At 37.0% G+C, this 18,415-nt stretch overlaps 1 protein-coding gene across 1 annotated transcript; it reads right to left on the bottom strand.

Moving 5' to 3' along the window:
* Positions 1-7,888: 7,888 nt before the first annotated feature.
* LOC126888618 (uncharacterized) lies at positions 7,889-15,187 on the bottom strand. Its single transcript, XM_050656974.1, has 2 exons — positions 12,387-15,187; positions 7,889-8,318 (listed from the first exon to the last, which is right to left on the bottom strand). The coding sequence occupies exons 1-2, from the start codon at positions 15,185-15,187 to the stop codon at positions 7,889-7,891; spliced, it is 3,231 nt and encodes a 1,076-aa protein (XP_050512931.1).
* Positions 15,188-18,415: the final 3,228 nt, after the last annotated feature.

Raw genomic sequence — 18,415 nt, 5'->3', positions numbered from 1 at the left:
TCCTTCAGTAAGGTCCAATCCCCACGAAATTAAAGGAACACTATCTTTCACAAATGGCATGAGCATTAGCCAAATGTTATGTTCTTGTAAAGCAGAAAATAGTGGAAAATGTAAACATGTCTCTACTCTTGTTAAATGTAAGTATAAGGTATGTAAAGTTCCAAAAATAAATGCAATCATGAAAGGAATATTTTTGAAAGATGAAGTTTTCGATCCTAATAGCACTATTAATAATATTTAGAAAATATTAAAATATTACTAAAAGATTTTTAAATCGAAAACTTATTGGTCCATTTTCTTGGTAACACCTCCAAGTCTTCTAAAATTTGCAAGCCAAATGGATGCTGAAGCGTAGAAGACAAGAGGGAATTCAAAAAACTTACAATTCACGACCCCGTCTGTTCAGTTGGTAAATTCCAACAGAAAATGGACCTAGTTACTCGAAGGAGTAAAGACCAATATAAAAATAAAATAAAATTTTTATTTTTAATTCAGTTGCAATGCGAAGGCAAAACAATCTTACTTTTCAATTAGAATACGGAGCGCAGTCCAGTCCCTTGAATTGCAATTTTCGGCTCTTATTAAAAAAAAAATATTTTTTTTGAATATTTTTGATTTTACATTGATATTGTTTTAGGGAAAATGTGAAATTAATGGAACATTCAGTACATGAGTTGAAAAAATGTTAACAGATTGGCAAATGAAGACCATTTTTAATTGATCTAAACATTTATAGAAACAAAGTATATGGTTAATATAAATATTACCTGCCTGAAGTAACTTGGTGTACAAATCAATAGTAACCATAATTTTTATTCCCAGGGCCAGTGAGAAACAATGTGCATTTGATTTCTAAGTGTTCTAAGGAAAGATCTCGTAAGAATAAATAGATCTGTACAATGAAGATTAACCTAATCTGTTTAACCATCGAAATTATTGTATTGTTATAAAAATAAAAAAAGAATGTGTGTGTACTTTGTACGCACGTAAGAAGTTATACTTCTATTATATGATTATATGATTATAAACGAAATTAATATACTTTTTATTTATATTTTATTTAAATATTAAATTAATTTATACTTACTACTTCTCAAACATTTTTATTAAAACAGTGCCAAAAATTAAAATAATAAAATTATAAAACACACACAAACACATTAAAAATGCCACAAATGATTTCTGAACATTAATTGTCGGAAAATTTTTTAACTAAATACGTATTTTCTGAAAATATTATATAATAAATATACTTACAATCATAAAATGTATAAAAAAAAATAAAAAAATGAAAGTTTCTATTGGGATTCGAACCAACTTACCACGCGGCTGGTATTTGCGTTGTATTGGGATTCACTCGCATTAAAACTTCGCCACAGAGACAGCTTGTCATTATGTGCGAAGATCGTCTAACTTAACAGATTAACCTTTTGACATTTTTAACTTATGTAAATCAAATTATTTTGATTTTGAATTGAAATGATTTAGAATTGAAAAAATACAACAAAACATAGAGTAAGAAAACAATATATTAGGTGAATATTGATAGAAATTTTGATGGTAATCAAATTATGTAAATAAAAGTATTACATACTACTTATGTATTTTGGTAGGTTCAAGGTAGGTATCGGAGCCCGTATAACGACTAATAAATTTCGCAATCACTTGCGTCGTGCAAAGTGGCTATGTTCAAATATCATAACAAAATTTGATTAACTATTTATAAAACACTTACCAGTGAAAGATTCTTTAGCTTTGAATAAGCGAGATCTGCGGCACTCATACTAGTCACAGTTTGATGAGCTTTCACATTGGCATGCAACAATCATCTCTTCTATGTAAATAAGTCCAAAAATATAATATGAAAACTATTTAAAAAGGCAGTATAACCATTGACTAACTTTTTGTTTGTTGTTTCTCTTCCTACAAATTTTAAAACGCAACAAGCATACATATATCGCACCTTGAAAACCATAGGGCAGTAACTGCAAAAATCATAATATTGAGTTATGAGCATTTTAAGTTTTTGTAAAGTTAATTTTATTTACTGTAATTCCAAAAATTAAGCTGCAAACCTGTTATTTGGCACAATTGTCTTTAATTTTACATATTTTTATATGAATTAAGAAGTACGTAAAATTTCCCCCAGGAAATAGGTATTTTAGCACATACGGCCATATGGTATTAAAAAATATATCAATTTTCGCACCTGATACAGTAAAAATTCATATAAAATAACAGTTTTTTTATTGATTGTACTTATTTATTATAAATTTTTAGTGTTAACACTTAATCAAAGTCTTGCATATTATAATCTGTCGCTTATATAATGTCTGTCGGTTATAATTCGCTTTTCTTTTGGGATCTGCAGTACGACGTTGTATATCAATTTGTTATAGTCTTGTCGCTTATTTCCAGTGTTGCAATCAAATCTCTATGCAGCACTCTGTTTTGTTGCATTCAAAGGATGTTTCCTTAGTAGATCTTGCTTTCATTTTACGAGCGTGGGTCACATTTTGCACATATTGCCATATAGATCTGGTTTTTTTTTTCCAATTTTAGAACCGTAGAGCATCAACTACTGCAGATAATGCCTGATGGTATAAAAAGAAGAACCGATTTTTGACAAAAACCATAGGGATGTATCTTTCTGGTGCCGAACTTAAAATTTTTTGCAGACGCTGCTATATAGCATTAAAAAATAGATTTTTTTTCTTATTAGACTACATTCAAAGGTCATTTCATGAAAAAATTGCAGATATTGCCATATGGTTTTCAAGGTGCGATATAATTTTTGATAATTTTTGTCATGTCATTTGAACATCCAATGAGCACAAAGTTATAATGCGCATGCGCCCGGTCGCTAGGTATTACCATATAAAATTTCACCGTCATTACGCCCGTAAAGAAGTATAACTTCAATAAATCTCCATTTCATATTATTTACACTTACATACATTAACCTGGAATTTCATTGTGTCTACATTAGTGGCCATAGTCACAAACCTACTCTAGTCTACGGAGGTACTGTCTTTCGCAGATGTGGTAATACCGGGTTTGATACATTATTGCTAAATAAACTTTGTGAATAGTAACTTTTCACAAAATAGACAAAATAGAGTTTTACTAGTTTTTACTGTACTTAAATATTTTTTACATTCAGTGGTAATATATATTACCACTGAATAACATATATTATTATAACTATACATATTATATTTTGTTTTGGTATTTAAATTTTCCTAAATATTTATAGAAATATACTATACTAAAATCAAGATGCAGTAGAAATAAACAAACCAAGACACATTAAATGCTACTATAAACACTCCCGAATCATAATTTACAATGTATATACATTGTAAATCCCAAATCATGATTTCCAAAGTTTGTACATTGTGAATTATGATTCGGGAGGGCTCCTAATAGTAGCATTTAACTTGTCTTGGTTTGTTTATTTCTACTGCATCTTAATTTTAAATTTAGTGCAGATGTGGCCATCATAGGACGCTTACTTATAGATGCAATAAAATTATTGGTTTATTTTCATTTTAAATGTTATACTTCCAGTATTGTATGTATTACCTAGTATTAAAACATATATTTTTAATTAAAAATATAAATATCTTATTTTTATAATGAACAACATTAAATTTACTTCTTGCGGGAGTAGAAAAAAGTTATAGTAAATATTGTTAACTCGTTTAGCTTTTGATGATATTTGCCATATGTTTGTGTAAGACATGTTTAACGAGTAGTCTAAGGACATATTATTATACTTTGTTATACAAAATAGACATAAAATTTTGAAACTTTCAGCTTCACTTTTTCATTGTTTCAATATTAAATCCCAAATTTAGACTCTCCACCATTTTCTCATAAAAAAGTATGTTCAGTTTTTACCCCAGGTAGACCGAAACCACCAAAAAATTGAGGTTACTTAAGTTTTTAAGTATTAAAAAAATGCGTTTCATCAGATACACAAAATAATAATAAAAACTTTTTTTTTTTTTTTTTTTTTTCTTTTTTTCTTCCGGAAGCCGTCCGTGCATGCACCCCGGTGGCACTGCAGCTTTTCAGCTTATTGTGCTTCCTTCCATTTGTTCTCATGACACCCAATCCAATAATGCAGTGCCCTTTACTAGCCTGTAAAGGTCCATTGGGTTAGTGCCATACACTGTCGGACTTGGTTTGCAGTCTCCATATATTGCTTGTCTCTTACGATCCAGCGCCTCGCAATCGCACAATAAATGTCTGACTGTCTCGGTCTCTCTATTGCATAGTCTGCAGCTGAGATCTCCGTTATATAGTCCTATCGTGTGTAGGTGTCCTTTTACTGGAAAGTGTCCAGTTAAGAAACCTGTAATAATTTTGAGCTGATTCCTGTTCATTTTGAACAGTTCTTCAGCTCTTTTTGCGCATGTCTGAGGTATAAATCTCTTCGCATGCTTTTGCGTGGGAATTTCTTCCCAGTATTCTTTGTGCTGTCTTCGTATCCAGCCTCTTAATCGGTCTCTGATTGTGCTTTTGGGCACTCCCAGTGCCGGTTCTGGACCGAAGTATACTGTTGCTGATCCTCGTCTAGCAAGTTCGTCAGCTTTTTCATTACCAGCGATCCCTTGATGTCCAGGCACCCAAATGAGTTTTACCTCATTATGTTCCGCCAGGGTGTCAAGTTCTTCGCGGCATTCCCATACAAGCCTTGAGGTTATCCTTGGGTTCTTTAAAGCCCTCAAGGCCGCTTGGCTGTCTGAACAGATATTGATTCTCTTATTAGTATAAGTCCTCAATCTGTTTATCCGTGCACAGTGCAGGATTGCATATACCTCCGCCTGAAATACAGAGGTATATTCTCCTAGTGGGATGGAACCGTTATAGTTCCTATCCTCACTATACACTCCTGATCCCGAACCATCTTCTGTCTTGGACCCATCTGTATACCAGGTGTGGCCCTCATACTTCAGATGTCTGCCAGGATCTTCCCATACCTCTCTGGAGTGTATTTCCACCTGAAAAGGTATTTCCATTTTATATTTGGGGATACAATGGTCTGTTATCATCTCCCATATTGGATCCCCGCATATGTCATTGATGCTGCAGTGTCCTTTGCCCACTGCAATTTTGCTTTGATTACCCTGCAGTCTATGTAACCCCATCCTTGCCTCGCCCTTCACTGTGATGTGTAAGGGAGGAAGGTCTAGTAAGGCTTCCATTGCTGCAGTTGGTGTGCCTCTCATTGCTCCTGTTATGCTGAGACAGACAAGCCTTTGTATCTTGCCTAACTTCTCTATAGCATTTCTCTGTTGCACCTTTGGCCACCAGACCAATGCTGCATACGTTATTGTGGGCTTTACCATCATGTTGTATATCCAATACATCATGTCCGGTTTAAGTCCCCATGTTCTGCCATGTGTGCGTCTGGTCACCATTAAAGTGGCCATCGCTCTTTTGGTTATTCGTTCCAGGTGTTGATTCCAGGTAAGCCTTGAGTCTATTATGACTCCGAGATATTTTACCTCCCTCTCCACCTTTAGGGAGATCCCCATGAGATTCACAGGTCCTATTCCCTCTAATTTTGTCCTTCTGGTGAAGGCTACTATTTTGGATTTGTGAGGGCTTACGGACAATCCTACCTCACTTGTCCATTTTGATACTACATTCAGGGCCTGTTGCATGTTATCCCTGACAGTTGTATTGAACTTGCCCTGAGCCAGAATGACAAAATCATCTGCATAGCCCAGGACATTATATTTTTTCCTGTTGAGCGTTCCAATCAGTCCGTCCATAACCAGATTCCACACTAACGGAGATAATACACCTCCCTGTGGGCATTCTCTGGCAACCCGTGCTGACATGGTCTCGCCCATCAGTGTCGAATATACCACGCGGCTTTTAAGCATGCATTCTATCCACCTGCAGCTTATTTCATCCACTCCTTTCAGCCGGATAGCCTTTGTGATTGCATCGAATGAGGTGTTGTTGAAGGCTCCCTCTATGTCGAGAAAGGCTCCCAACATCACCTCTTTGTTTTCCAGAACATACTCCACCCTCCGTACTAGATGGTGCAGTGCTGTTTCTGTTGATACACCTGGCCTATATGCATATTGGTCTTGTTCTATTGGTCTTTCAACCAATATTCCATCCCTAATATGTCTATCTACCAGTTTTTCCAATGTCTTTAGTACAAAGGACATCAGACTTATTGGTCTAAGGGACTTCGCAGCATACGTCCACCCTTACCAGGCTTAGGTATGAATGCTACCCTTGTCGACCTCCAAGCAACCGGTACATACCCCAGCGCAATACTTGCACGAAGTATTGTACACATTTGCTTGTACATTGCTTCTGTACCTTTTTGCAAAAGTACAGGATAAATCCCGTCCGTTCCCGGTGATTTATATGGTTTAAATGAACTTACTGCCCATTTTATTTTGTCTGGTGTCACCATCTCTTTTGCAGCTCTCCAGCTTCCCCTATTTCCATATTTCATGGTAACTGGTCCTTCTTGCTGTAGAACTTCTGGTGTCATCATTCTGGTGACCGACCCAGGGAAGTGAACATTGAAGAGTTCCCTCAGCGTCTCTTCACTGGTCTGTGTGTAATCGCCTGACTCCATTTGGAGCGTGGCGATATTGCTCTTAGGTTCTTTCGAGAGAACCTTTTGGAGTCTAGCCACTACTGCAGTCTGTTCTATCTCCTCGCAGTGCTTCCTCCATGATTCTCTTTTGGCTTTCCGTAGAGCCTTGTTATATTCAGTCAGAGCTTTGCGATATTCGCTCCACTCGCCTGATCTCTTGGCAGAATTGAATTCTTTTCTCGCATCTCTCCTTCTTTTAGCAAGTTCATTGTTCCACCAGGGCACTTTCCTGTTGGAGCTCCTCACTGTTACGGGACAGTTATCTTTATATGCTTCTATGACTATATCCTGAAATTGTTCAGTAGCCATATCTAGCTCTATTGTGTTCCTTATCCTCTTTATAGCCCCACGAAAACTATATGTCAGGTCTTCTTGATACGCTTCCCAATCAGTTTTCCTGGGGTTTCGATAAGTCTCTGTTTCGTGCTCATAGCCCGTTATTTCAAAGTATATGTGTCTGTGGTCTGAGAAACTCGCCTCATCAGACACATGCCAGTTCCTAACGATGCTGCTTGCAAATGCAGTCGCCATCGTTATATCGATAACCTCCTTCCTATTAGCAGTCACAAAGGTAGGTTTGTTGCCTACATTTAGTATGTCTAAATTATATTCCATAATAAATTGTAGTAAGTGCTCACCTCTTTCGTTGTTTTCGGTGCTCCCCCAGCTGATGTGATGTGAGTTGGAGTCACAACCGATGATTATCTGTGATCCTTTGCCTCTGCAGTCTCTCATCAGCTCCTCCAATTCCCTTGGTGGTGGTGGGTTAGGATCATCATAGGGCAGATAGGCTGATCCGAGTATTATCTCCTTCATCCTACCTCCCTCTGTAACTTTTAGTATTACTGCTGTTAGATCCCTAGAACAGAAATTAGTTAACGGCAGTACCTTAATATTGCTTTTAGCTATTATGCAGGTTCTTGGTACTTCAGCGGATCTACTGTAAATCAGTTCTCCACTTATTCCTGAGAGACCTTTTATTTTACCCTGGTTTACCCAGGGTTCTTGGATGAGAGCAACATCAAACCTTTCCATCGCCACAGCAAGTTCTGCCGAAGCTGCCTTACTGTGTTGAAGGTTGGCTTGGATCACTCTCACCTTTGTCATCTCCATCTGTCTCCCGCACGATCTTGAATGCTACCCTTCCCATCCTATAAAAGGCCTTGAGTTGGGTCTGCTTCAAAGCCCTCAAGGAGACCTTGTCGATCGAGTACGCAAGGATTTCTCCTTGCCCCTCGACCTTCTGGCTTTTCAGTGTCCAGTCTGTCGTATTGAGCCCTGCATTCTGCTTGCCCAAGCGACTCCTGAACACTTTTCGCTTATGCCGGTCTCAGGCACGTGCACAAGCACAATCGGTCTTCTCAAGTCCTTGGATTCGATCAACTTCAAATCCGCCGACTCCCAGAGATCCCGAAGCTCTCGTACCGTCCCCTCCAGCCAAGATTTGGTAGGCTCATTCGCGCAGTGGATCCACAGAATCCCCGCGCTGAATGTAGTTCTTAGGAACTGCAGTGGATTCTGACTTCCGCCGGGTGCCTTATCCACTGCCTCTTCCAGTTTTGTTCGAACCAGTTCTGCTTGTTCCTGGTTCAGTTTTACCTCAGGATGACGTCTGTCTACCACCGCCATCCTCAGTTTGTCTGTCACTTCGCCGTAAGTGCCAGTCTGCGTTTTACTGCCCCTTATATAATATATAATAAAAACTTTACTATTAAACCAAATTTTTAGTTAAAATAAAAACAAAATGTTTGCTTTCTGTGTAGAGTTACAAAAATAAGTTGAAATGATATTTAATTTCGTATTATTTCCTGGTGATCCTCTGCCATACTAATTTTACATTGATCTTACATGCAAGCATTTGTAAATTCATTTACCATTAAAGGGCGGCCAAAGGCATATTCATATTAAATGGGTGGTTGTAGTTTTGTATATTTTATTTTCATTTGTATTATTTTTATTTTAGTTTTGTAATATTTTTAAGAACAAATAAAATAATTATAATTATTCTGAACTGTTGTTTCTTTATCAAACTTCTTTTTTTTTAAAGTATCAATAAATCCATATATTTAAATTCAATATAAATGTAAATTTTATAGATAGAATTTACATAAAACAAGAATTTTTAATGAATGTTCGTCCAGTTTATCTATTCTTCTTGTCTTTTTTCCTTATGCCTATTATGGTGTCGGATTATGGTCCGTTGTTTCTTTCACCCATTTTTCTATGCTTTTCAGTTTTTGGCTAGGCTTTTCATTTCTTCTTTCGTTTTGCCTCGTACATGTACTATATCCTCTATTTGATCCCTCCAATTCTTTCGGGGATGTCCTCTTCTCCTTTTTGTTGTGTTTCCCATTTCCAGAATTTTCCTGGCCATCCTTTCTGGTTTCATTCTTATGATATGTCCATACCATTCCAGTTGTTTATTTTGGATGTGATATAATATTGGCTCTATTTCTCTTCTTCATTTCTTATTCTACCCCATTTTCCTGCAATCATTCTTAAGTGTTTCATCTCCATTGCTTCTATTTTTGACTCATGTTTCTTTTGTATTGTCCAATTTTCGCCTTGCATAGGTTATTACTGGTCTTGTTATTGTATTATGCATCTTCCTTTTCACTTCCATTTGTATGTATTTATGTCCTAGTATGGGTTTATTTAAGGTATAAAATATTCGTGTCGATTTGTTTCCTTCGTTTGCAATTTCAGCGTCTATTTTCCCGTCGTGAGTTATTATACTCCCTACCTAGGTATTCATAGGTTGATACTTTTTTTAATGTTATCTGATTGCACTTTATTTCTCTGTTGTTTTAGGCCTTCCTTGTTATTTATTATCATTGTTTTGGTTATCTCTTAAGCTTTCGTTTCATTTTTCTGTACGCCTTACACCTTATTACTATTAATCCATATCATGTATTCCTTTTTTTGTTCTTCAGTTTTACTACATCCTTCCTGGCTCTTGGCATTTGAACACTTCAAAAAAAAATTATAGACATCAATTTCAATCCTATTCTTTAATTAATGTATGGTATTATATTATATCTCTGTTATTTGTAGTCTAAAAACAATCATACAAACAAATATTTGCATATTATACATATTATAATAATTACATACAATTGAACACATCTAAGATGAACGGAATTATCAATCAGTAGCCTCCGTCCTCCATAAATACTGAAATGACTGAAAATATTATTTTTTAGTCTACTGTCCTTGAGTGACTTACTGAAATTTGAATTGCCCGCCAAAAGTGACATTTCTGTCAGCCAAAATTTGGCAACACTGTATTCCATCAGAGCGAGTTTTAGCCGCAGCTCTTATTTCACTTGATTCGTCCTCAGCCTGGAGCTGACAACCGTTCTCGTGAGGCACTGTCTCTGGAGCCGCATCCCGTAGGGTAATACCCTGGATATTCTCGCCAGCAGTAACTGCCTCCACGACTTCCACTGGGTAAAGCCTTTGCAACGGTCTCAGAAGTTGGCCTTGTGCCGTCGCAAGACGAACTAATCGCACCTGATTATCTCTACCGGGTAAAAGTTCAATAACTTTTCCTAAAGGCCACTGAAGACGCTTGATGTTTTCGTTGCCTACTAAAACGACATCCCCGATAGACACTTTAGAAACTTTCGTCTTCTTCGTTCCCGCTTTGAGTTGAGCCAGATATTCAGCACGAAATCTTTTTCGCAAATGATTTCTCAACTCTTGCAAACGGCGTATTTTGCGTGTGAGAGAATTCTGCTCTAGCAAATCACAATCCGGCAATTCGTAACTGACTTGCTCACGTAAAAACATACATGGCGTCAACGCGACTAGCTCAGTAGGATCATCCGAAATATACGTCAACGGCCGCGAGTTGACTATACTCTCACAATCACACAACAATGTCAAAAAGTCTTCATAATTGAGAGACGCTCGACCCAAAACTTTTTGCAAAAGTCCTTTCACAATACCTATTATTCGCTCCCAAAATCCACCCCACCATGCAGCTGTAGGGAGGTTGAAACGCCACTTAATACGTTGTGTGGAACTATATTCCGCGATCATGTTCCAGTCCAATTGCTTAAGCGCGTTCTCAAGTCCCGTAAAATTCGTTCCATTGTCACTATAAACCGTTCTCGGGCGTCCACGCCTTGCAACAAAGCGACGGAAAGCTTGAATAAATGCATTTGTTGACAAGGAGGTAACGAGTTCCAGATGAACTGCGCGATAAACGGCACAAGTGAACAAACAAATCCATGCCTTATCGCTCGATTTCAAGTAAAGTGGCCCAGCTAAGTCCACCCCGGAAATCTCAAACACTGCAGCATCTCGAGCTCTATCGGCCGGCAATGAAGGCGTTTGTACTTCGAACGATTTCCCATCTTGTCTCTTGCACACACCACATTCTTTTAAAATGGACCGCACAATCCGTCTACCCCCTAAAGTCCAATATTTTTCGCGGAGCAAACTAAGCAGTCCCTGTGTACCAACGTGACAAGAGTTTTTGTGTAAGCTCAAAATCAACTTGCGCACTACAAAATGTTCACCCGGAAGTAAGATAGGCAGACGAAAATCTTCCGTGTCAATTCTCTCGGTAACGCGAGTTTTTAAACGTATAAGTCCAAATTCATCAACAAACGTGTTTAGCGAGGAAATTCGTTTCGTATCTGAACCGAACGCTTCTTTCTGCACTAACTTCAACACAAACATTTCGGCTTTGTCGATTTCCTCCGCGACCAATTCGCCGGTAAGTTTTCTATTTGAATTTCTCTTATTGTAACAAAATCGTAGCGTCCAAGCCATCATTCTTAACAGTTTTGTGTACTGAGAAAAGTAATGCAGGTGCCAATCGTCGGACGTCATATTCAATAGTGACGAAATGGCTTTTTTCTTTTTCTCAGTGCCGACTTCTTCTTCATCAACCTCTACTTGTTGTTGGGGCCAATAATTTTCGTTTCTGTACAACCATTCCGGGCCTTCCCACCATCGAGATTCAAACAATTGCCGAACACCACAGCCTCTTGATGGAAGATCGGCAGGTTTGAGAGAACCAGGCACATATTTCCAACACTCAGCATTGGCTAAATTTCTAATCTCCTGAAGTCTATTAAAAACAAAAACAGACCAGTCATCCTTACGTTGAATCCAAAAAAGAACCGTAGTGGAATCACTCCAAAAATAAGACTCAACATGCTGAGAAAATTGTCTTTTGACCGACTGATAAAGTCTAGCACCAATAGTGGCTGCCAACAGTTCCAATCTAGGTATAGAAATCTTCTTCAAAGGAGCCACACGACTCTTAGCTGCTACAAGAAAAATCGAAACACCATCATTCCGAAGAACTCTCAAAAACACTACGGCTGCATAAGCTTTCTTACTTGCATCTGAAAAGGTGTGCAAACTCCAATGGTCAGCTTCAATGGGCCCAGCCTGGATCCAACGTGGAATCTCAATACTCGACAGTTCAGGAAGATGAGTAACCCATTGACAAAATTTCTCAGCCATGTCATTCTCGACTGGTGCATCCCATCCCAGGCGCTTTTCCCAAAGTTTCTGCAGCAACAGTTTAGGGAACAGAGATACTGGACAGGTAAAACCAATAGGGTCAAATATACTCTGAGCTACAGAAAGCATCAGTCTCTTAGTTATGGGTTCTTTTCCGACCACTCCCTGAAAAATTTCACCATTGATTTTTAGTGTGTCTCTTGAGGAGTCCCAGAGAAGACCAAGAACAGGGACAACTGTTTTTGTACTACCAGAAGACTCCCACCCTCTCAAATCCATCTTATCTTCCTCCATGATGGCAGTTGCTTCTGATACGAACTTTCTCAACTCATTCTCATCAGTAACACTAGTCACACAATTATCTACATAGAACCCAATCATAAGCCTTTCAATTGTATTTTTAGAGTACGGCATATCATTACAACACTTTTCCAGCGCCTTTATCAAATGAAATTCTATAGTAGCACCCAGAAGAAATGGACTACAGTTGACTCCAAAAACAACTCTCCTATGTCGAAATACAAATTCATTTCCTTCATTGTTTACCCATAGGAACCTCAAAAAATCTCTGTCCTTCGAATGTACAGAAATTTGAAGAAAAGCCTTTCGAATATCCGACACAACACCTATTTTTTGTTGTCTAAACCGTAATAACACAGAAGGAATAAGTTCAATAAGATTAGGCCCTACCTCTAAACACTGGTTCAAAGAAGGACGACCCTGTTCATGAGATGATGCATCAAAGACTGGCCTAATTTTCGTGGTTTCGCTAGTATTTTTAATAACGGGCCTGTGAGGCAAATAGTGCACACAATTATTCTCTCCCGGATTATTTACTATTTCGATCACACCCTCGTTCAACCACTCATTGAATATTAAATTATACGATTCAAACAAATTGGACTTTTTGAACTTATTTAAAGTAGTATCTAACCTTCTTCTAGCGACAACTAAATTATCTGAAATTAAAGGATGCTTGTTCAACCAAGGTAACATAACCTCATACCTACCTTCGTTGTCACATCGGATAGTCTCGTAGAAAAAATTCTTAGTCTCCTTGGCCGCCACCTCTCGTGTCAATTTTTCTACAGGATTGGTTATCCCAATAATATTAAGCTCCCAGAGTTTCGCCACAGAAGAACTATCAACAAACAACGCAATCGACATCATAGATGTGCTGAAATTAGAAGCAACTGCCGGCACCTTGCCCATAAGAGTCCAACCTAACAAAGTTTCAACTGCTACAAGACCACACTGTAACTGATATTTCCTCCCTGTATACAATTTGCCTACAACATCAGCTCCTAACAAAATCTCAATTGGTGCTATATGTCCGACATCGCTGAGCGAAATATTCATGTCACTAAGTTCCTCAACCCAAGGGCCGTGATAAACAGGAGAGACATCTGCACAAATTTTTGGTTGATCTAAGGCATCAAATAAACAAGAGTAAGCTCCTTCACTCGCAGTTACCTTATATAATTTATGTCGTTGTTCAGAAGTACTTTTACCGCCAAATAACGTATGTACGATATTTTCCGTTCCTTTAGCAGAAAAACCCATTTCTTGTGCGGTACGCTGTAAAATATATGTTCTCTGCGATCCAGTGTCAATAAGTGCCCTTACTTGTTTAGTACCATGTGCACTTCTTATGTTTACTCGCAGAGTTTGTAAAAAAACCTGTGTATTATTCAAATTCGCAAGCGTCTGATCCTCAGTAATATTTTCTTCCGAGCGGCTGATACTTGAGGTCGATGTATGAATTTTGTTAACAGGTAAATCAGGACACATCAAAACAACATGGGATTTACAACACAAAATACAATTCAAACGTGCTCTACACTTCTTCGAAGAATGTCGAACCTTCAAACATCGAAAACAGGCTTTCTTCTCTGACAATGTTCGTCGTTTCTGTTCCATAGACAATTTTTGTGCTTTAAAACAATTGATACTGTCATGCTGTCCTTCGCAAAAAATACACCTGTCAACCTCATAATTTACCAACCCAGCAGCGGTCGCTGATGCCTGATCAGTTCCTTGCTTTGGTGATTTTATATTCTTCTTTTCAACCAGGTTATTGGATTTACATTTATTTTCAGTCGATAAACCAAAACCTTCCGTTGCTAAATTAATTTTTTGTTCATTTTGAACTTCATTTTGTAGAAAACTCATTAGCCCACTTAATCTTGTCTCCAAAGTTGAAACTTCTGCAGATTCTTCGACATTGTGCATGGATACGGAACCAAAAGGCCTTAAAAACTGTGAAGATCTATGCCATAGTCTGATCATATCCTCCGGTAAACATGACTCAATAAGGGGATACAATATTGCCGCATATTTGTCAGCAGTTATGCCTAAGGTCTCAAGTGAACGAAGTTGACTCTCTATCATATCATATAGTGCAGAAACATTACAAGAACTACTAGAAACTCGACTCAAAATTAACTTTAAGAGCTCCCTAATATATACTTCAATCTGGAGATCCTCTCTGCCAAACCTAGACTTCAAACTCTTTATAATTTTTGAGTAATTATCGGCTACTGCAGGAAAACTCTCTACTAAACGTCTGGCCTTACTACCGTCTACAGTGGCTTGTCTCAAATAAGCTATTTTGTCGTTTAAATCAATCGATTGATCATCATGCACTACTTTGAACTGCGACCAAAATGGAAGCCAATCTATCAAGTCCCCAGAATATTTCTTGAATTCGATTGGAGGTAATTTAAAACTGCGCTTACCTTTTATTGATGACTCTGAACTTACTAAACTGGGTCTGTCTTCGCATTTGTACTTCAGTTCATAGTAGCGTGTGCTGTATCTATCCTTTGCCTCCATCTCACTGATTAATTCTGCCTCGGAAGCCTTTTCGATCATAGCTTCAAACACCGCACTTTCCACGACGCAAAGCTCATTGTACTTAACTTGTAACAGTTCCCACTGTACACTAATTTGTTGCCAGGGTCGAGTGTCCACCGTTTCAGATAACAAATTGTTCAAAACATTAGCAGCTGTCGTAAAAGCAGTACGAAGCACTGTTCGGCGTTTTGTTTCTAATTCTAATGCCATATTTCTCGCTTACAAGGGTAACAACTTCGGCCGAGCCTCACGACAAACGAATTTATTCGCCGGAAAAAAGTGTACACTAAATACGCAGAAACAACTAACTTTTAAGCACACCCGTATATATCTAAGTCCTGTCACGGTCGCCAAAATGTTACGTAGGGATGTCCACGAGTTACTTCACGCAAAGATCCCTGGTTCGAAATTAAATTATAGAAAATAACTTTCGATCACAGAAAATTACCCCTATTAAAAATACGCAAGTGTGGCTTAAAATAAAGTTTTTATTTGGATGTTATCCGAAGAATGTTACAAACTCGACTGACTTAAAAACATAATATCCAATATCTACACATTCCTTAAAACTGCAATACATTCTTATCATAGGTTTCAATCTCAAGTGGGCTGGCTAGTACGCCCATCATCCCTTCACCTTAAAACAACGAAAAACAAACCATATGGCTCGCCGTATGTATAAAGCAGAAATATCTTTTAAACACGGACACTGCCATATTTTATAATGACTTGACAACGGTTGTCATATGAGTATTAAAATTCATTACCTCCACAGCCACTTAGACCGTTTGCCAGAAAATCTTCACCAAGATATCAAAACGATGGAAGAGGGGTATTAGGGTGATGGGGCTATCACATGATGGCGGATTACTGCTGGAGTCTTCAAAGGGACCGTCCTTTTAAAGCCTTTGCAAGAAAATCATATAAAAGGAAGTTTTTAGGTGACGCCGAATAACACAATTTTGTTGCGACGCTGTCTGTTAGGTTAGATGAAGAGTTAAGTTTTTTTGGCAGATATGTGTGATGATTTTTGTAAGTACATTATTGTACAATAATAATATCTTACTTTTTATTCGTATTTCGTTTATTTCATGAGTAGCAGCACTACATATATGTAGGTAGTGCTGCGTTAAATTACCCTATATGTTAGAAAGGTGATCTGTTGTCGTATTTTCTGAAAACGATCTGATGGAACAAATCTTGTGGCATTTTTGGATTCAGCAGACCAAAAATACCTAGAAACAGTAAAAAAAATTCCGGCAGCAAACTGTGTGTTTACCAGTGTTATTTTTGATGGATGTACATATATCTCTCTGTTAGTTACAACATAATCTATCATAGATCTTTGTCCACGGGTATTATTGAATGTATATTTGTGTTGGTCTTTGTGGTCAAAAAAGGTGTTGTTTATTCGAAGTTCGTTATTCGTGCAGAAGTTTATATTCAGTTATTTTCGTTTGTGACCTTCTCATTATGTTTTTGTTTAATTCTGGGTATTACTTGGATGCCTATTCGAGCGTTAAAATCACCCAGTGTTATCAACTTTCCCCCAGTATTATCATCTATCCGTTCAATCAATACAATTTTCACTTACCACCCATTGGTTCAAAACATTCATGAAATCTACCAAAATCTCTCTGTTCACGACGTAACAGTCTCTCTCATATGCATTATCCATTTAAAAATAGGTCGTGGATTTAACAAAGGTTCAAAATCTCTCGATAAAAACTGATTTATCGAAAAAGTACTAAGAGGCAAAAAGTTTTAAAAACATTATTTTGTTTAACTAATGGTACTACAATAATATTTAATTGGAACGCACACAAATATTTGGGGGATATAAGGGAACAAAACCCCCATCAATTTTTTTGGGGACACAAATTTCACTGTTACATATTATGTTTTATGTAACATAAGATGTTTCTGCCATAAGAATAGTACATGTCCATTTCCATAAAAAATTTCTAATAGTTTTCGATATATTAGAAAAACTCGATTTTCATTTTGCTACTTTAAAGGGCTGTAATTTTTTATGTGCACGTTTGTAGTAAGGTAAGTTAGGTTCAGTTGAACTATTTTTGGTCCCAGAATATGTGATTTAATTCATGACCTGCCTTTTTGTTACATCCTTTATATGCACTCAAAGATTTAAATATACATTACATATCCATAAACCTATTCAACATTAAAAAGTAATCTTAAAGTGAGACTTGGCAGAGCGTATTATAGGATGTACATAATACAGAAGAAACGAATATACTTTATATAAAATAAATTATGGTTTTAGAGAAATCCAGCATTAATGTTAACTAGCCAGTGACGCATCCAGGGGGGCGGGCTTGGGGGTTAAAACCACTCCCAGGGCATATAAAATAATATACAGAGTTGGGATAAAGTATGGAACCAAGCAAATATCATTGAAAGGAAAAGAACAATATTTATGAAACTTTGCATGCAAGTACAGTGACGCAAAAGGCATCCGATGCCATATTTTTTGTTACTACTCCACTTCCGGTTTCACCGGAAATACCCTTAACTTATTTACTTTAAATAGGACACCCTGTATATTTTTGCAGATTTTAAAAGAACTTGTTTTTTTAATTCATACATACCAAGTTTGGAAGAAAAAACTATTAAAACAAGAAATAAATCTATTTAGAGTTAAAAAATAGGTCAATTTATTTACGTTAGACCAATGATATTTAAAAAAAAATAAAATATTAAAAACGCTTGCTGTTCACCTCCTGACAACGTGCAAGCCTATAAATAAATTCGTGAGTCACTTTTTGCAAGATTTCTCCACGTATTAGTTCACATTCATCAATTATTCTTTGTGTCAAATCCTGCAAGCATGTAAATCGTTTAGTGATTTTAAATAACCCCAAAGAAAAAAATCTAACGGGTTGAGGTCCGGAGAACGAGCGGGTCACTCTATGAATCCTCTACGTCCAATCCATCAATTTGGAAAATTCACTTCCAAAAAATGAAAATTCACCATAACCGATTATCATTAATATTTCAATCCGATCTTTTTCACTTAAATAATATTTTTGATACAACTTATTTCTGACAATTAGTTCAGTAACAGTTTTACCTACTATACTAAATTCAAATAAGTCATGCAGTGCATGTAAACAACAATTTTAGTCTACAGTATAGATTATAGGTGGTACTCGTTTATTTCCTACTACCTTGTATTAATACAAAAAATGATCTACAGACACTTTTTAACAAATTTTTCTAGCAAATTTGATATGTATGAATTAAAAATAACAAGTTCTTTTAAAACCCGCAAAAATATACAGGGTATCCCATTTAAATTAAATAAATTAAGGGTACTTCCGGTGAAACCGGAAGTGGTGTAGTAGTTTCACAAATATTGTTCTTTTCGTTTCAAAGATATTTGCTTGGTTCCATACTTTATCCCAACCCAGTATA

Source organism: Diabrotica virgifera, chromosome 7 (genome assembly GCF_917563875.1).
Source record: "Diabrotica virgifera virgifera chromosome 7, PGI_DIABVI_V3a".
In the NCBI taxonomy this organism is placed as follows: Eukaryota; Metazoa; Arthropoda; class Insecta; order Coleoptera; family Chrysomelidae; genus Diabrotica; species Diabrotica virgifera.
Note: the sequence above shows the minus strand (reverse complement) of the source record. Positions and strands in the feature narration are given on the sequence as shown.

What these genes read in the sequence shown, in the direction of transcription:
- LOC126888618 (XM_050656974.1), bottom strand. Translation starts at nt 15,187, where the DNA reads ATGGCATTAGAATTAGAAACAAAACGCCGAACAGTGCTTCGTACTGCT. An exon ending in GATAAGATGGATTTGAGAGG is followed by an intron (nt 8,319 to 12,386) that starts GTGGGAGTCTTC and finishes ATATTATATAAG; the next exon opens with GGGCAGTAAAACGCAGACTG.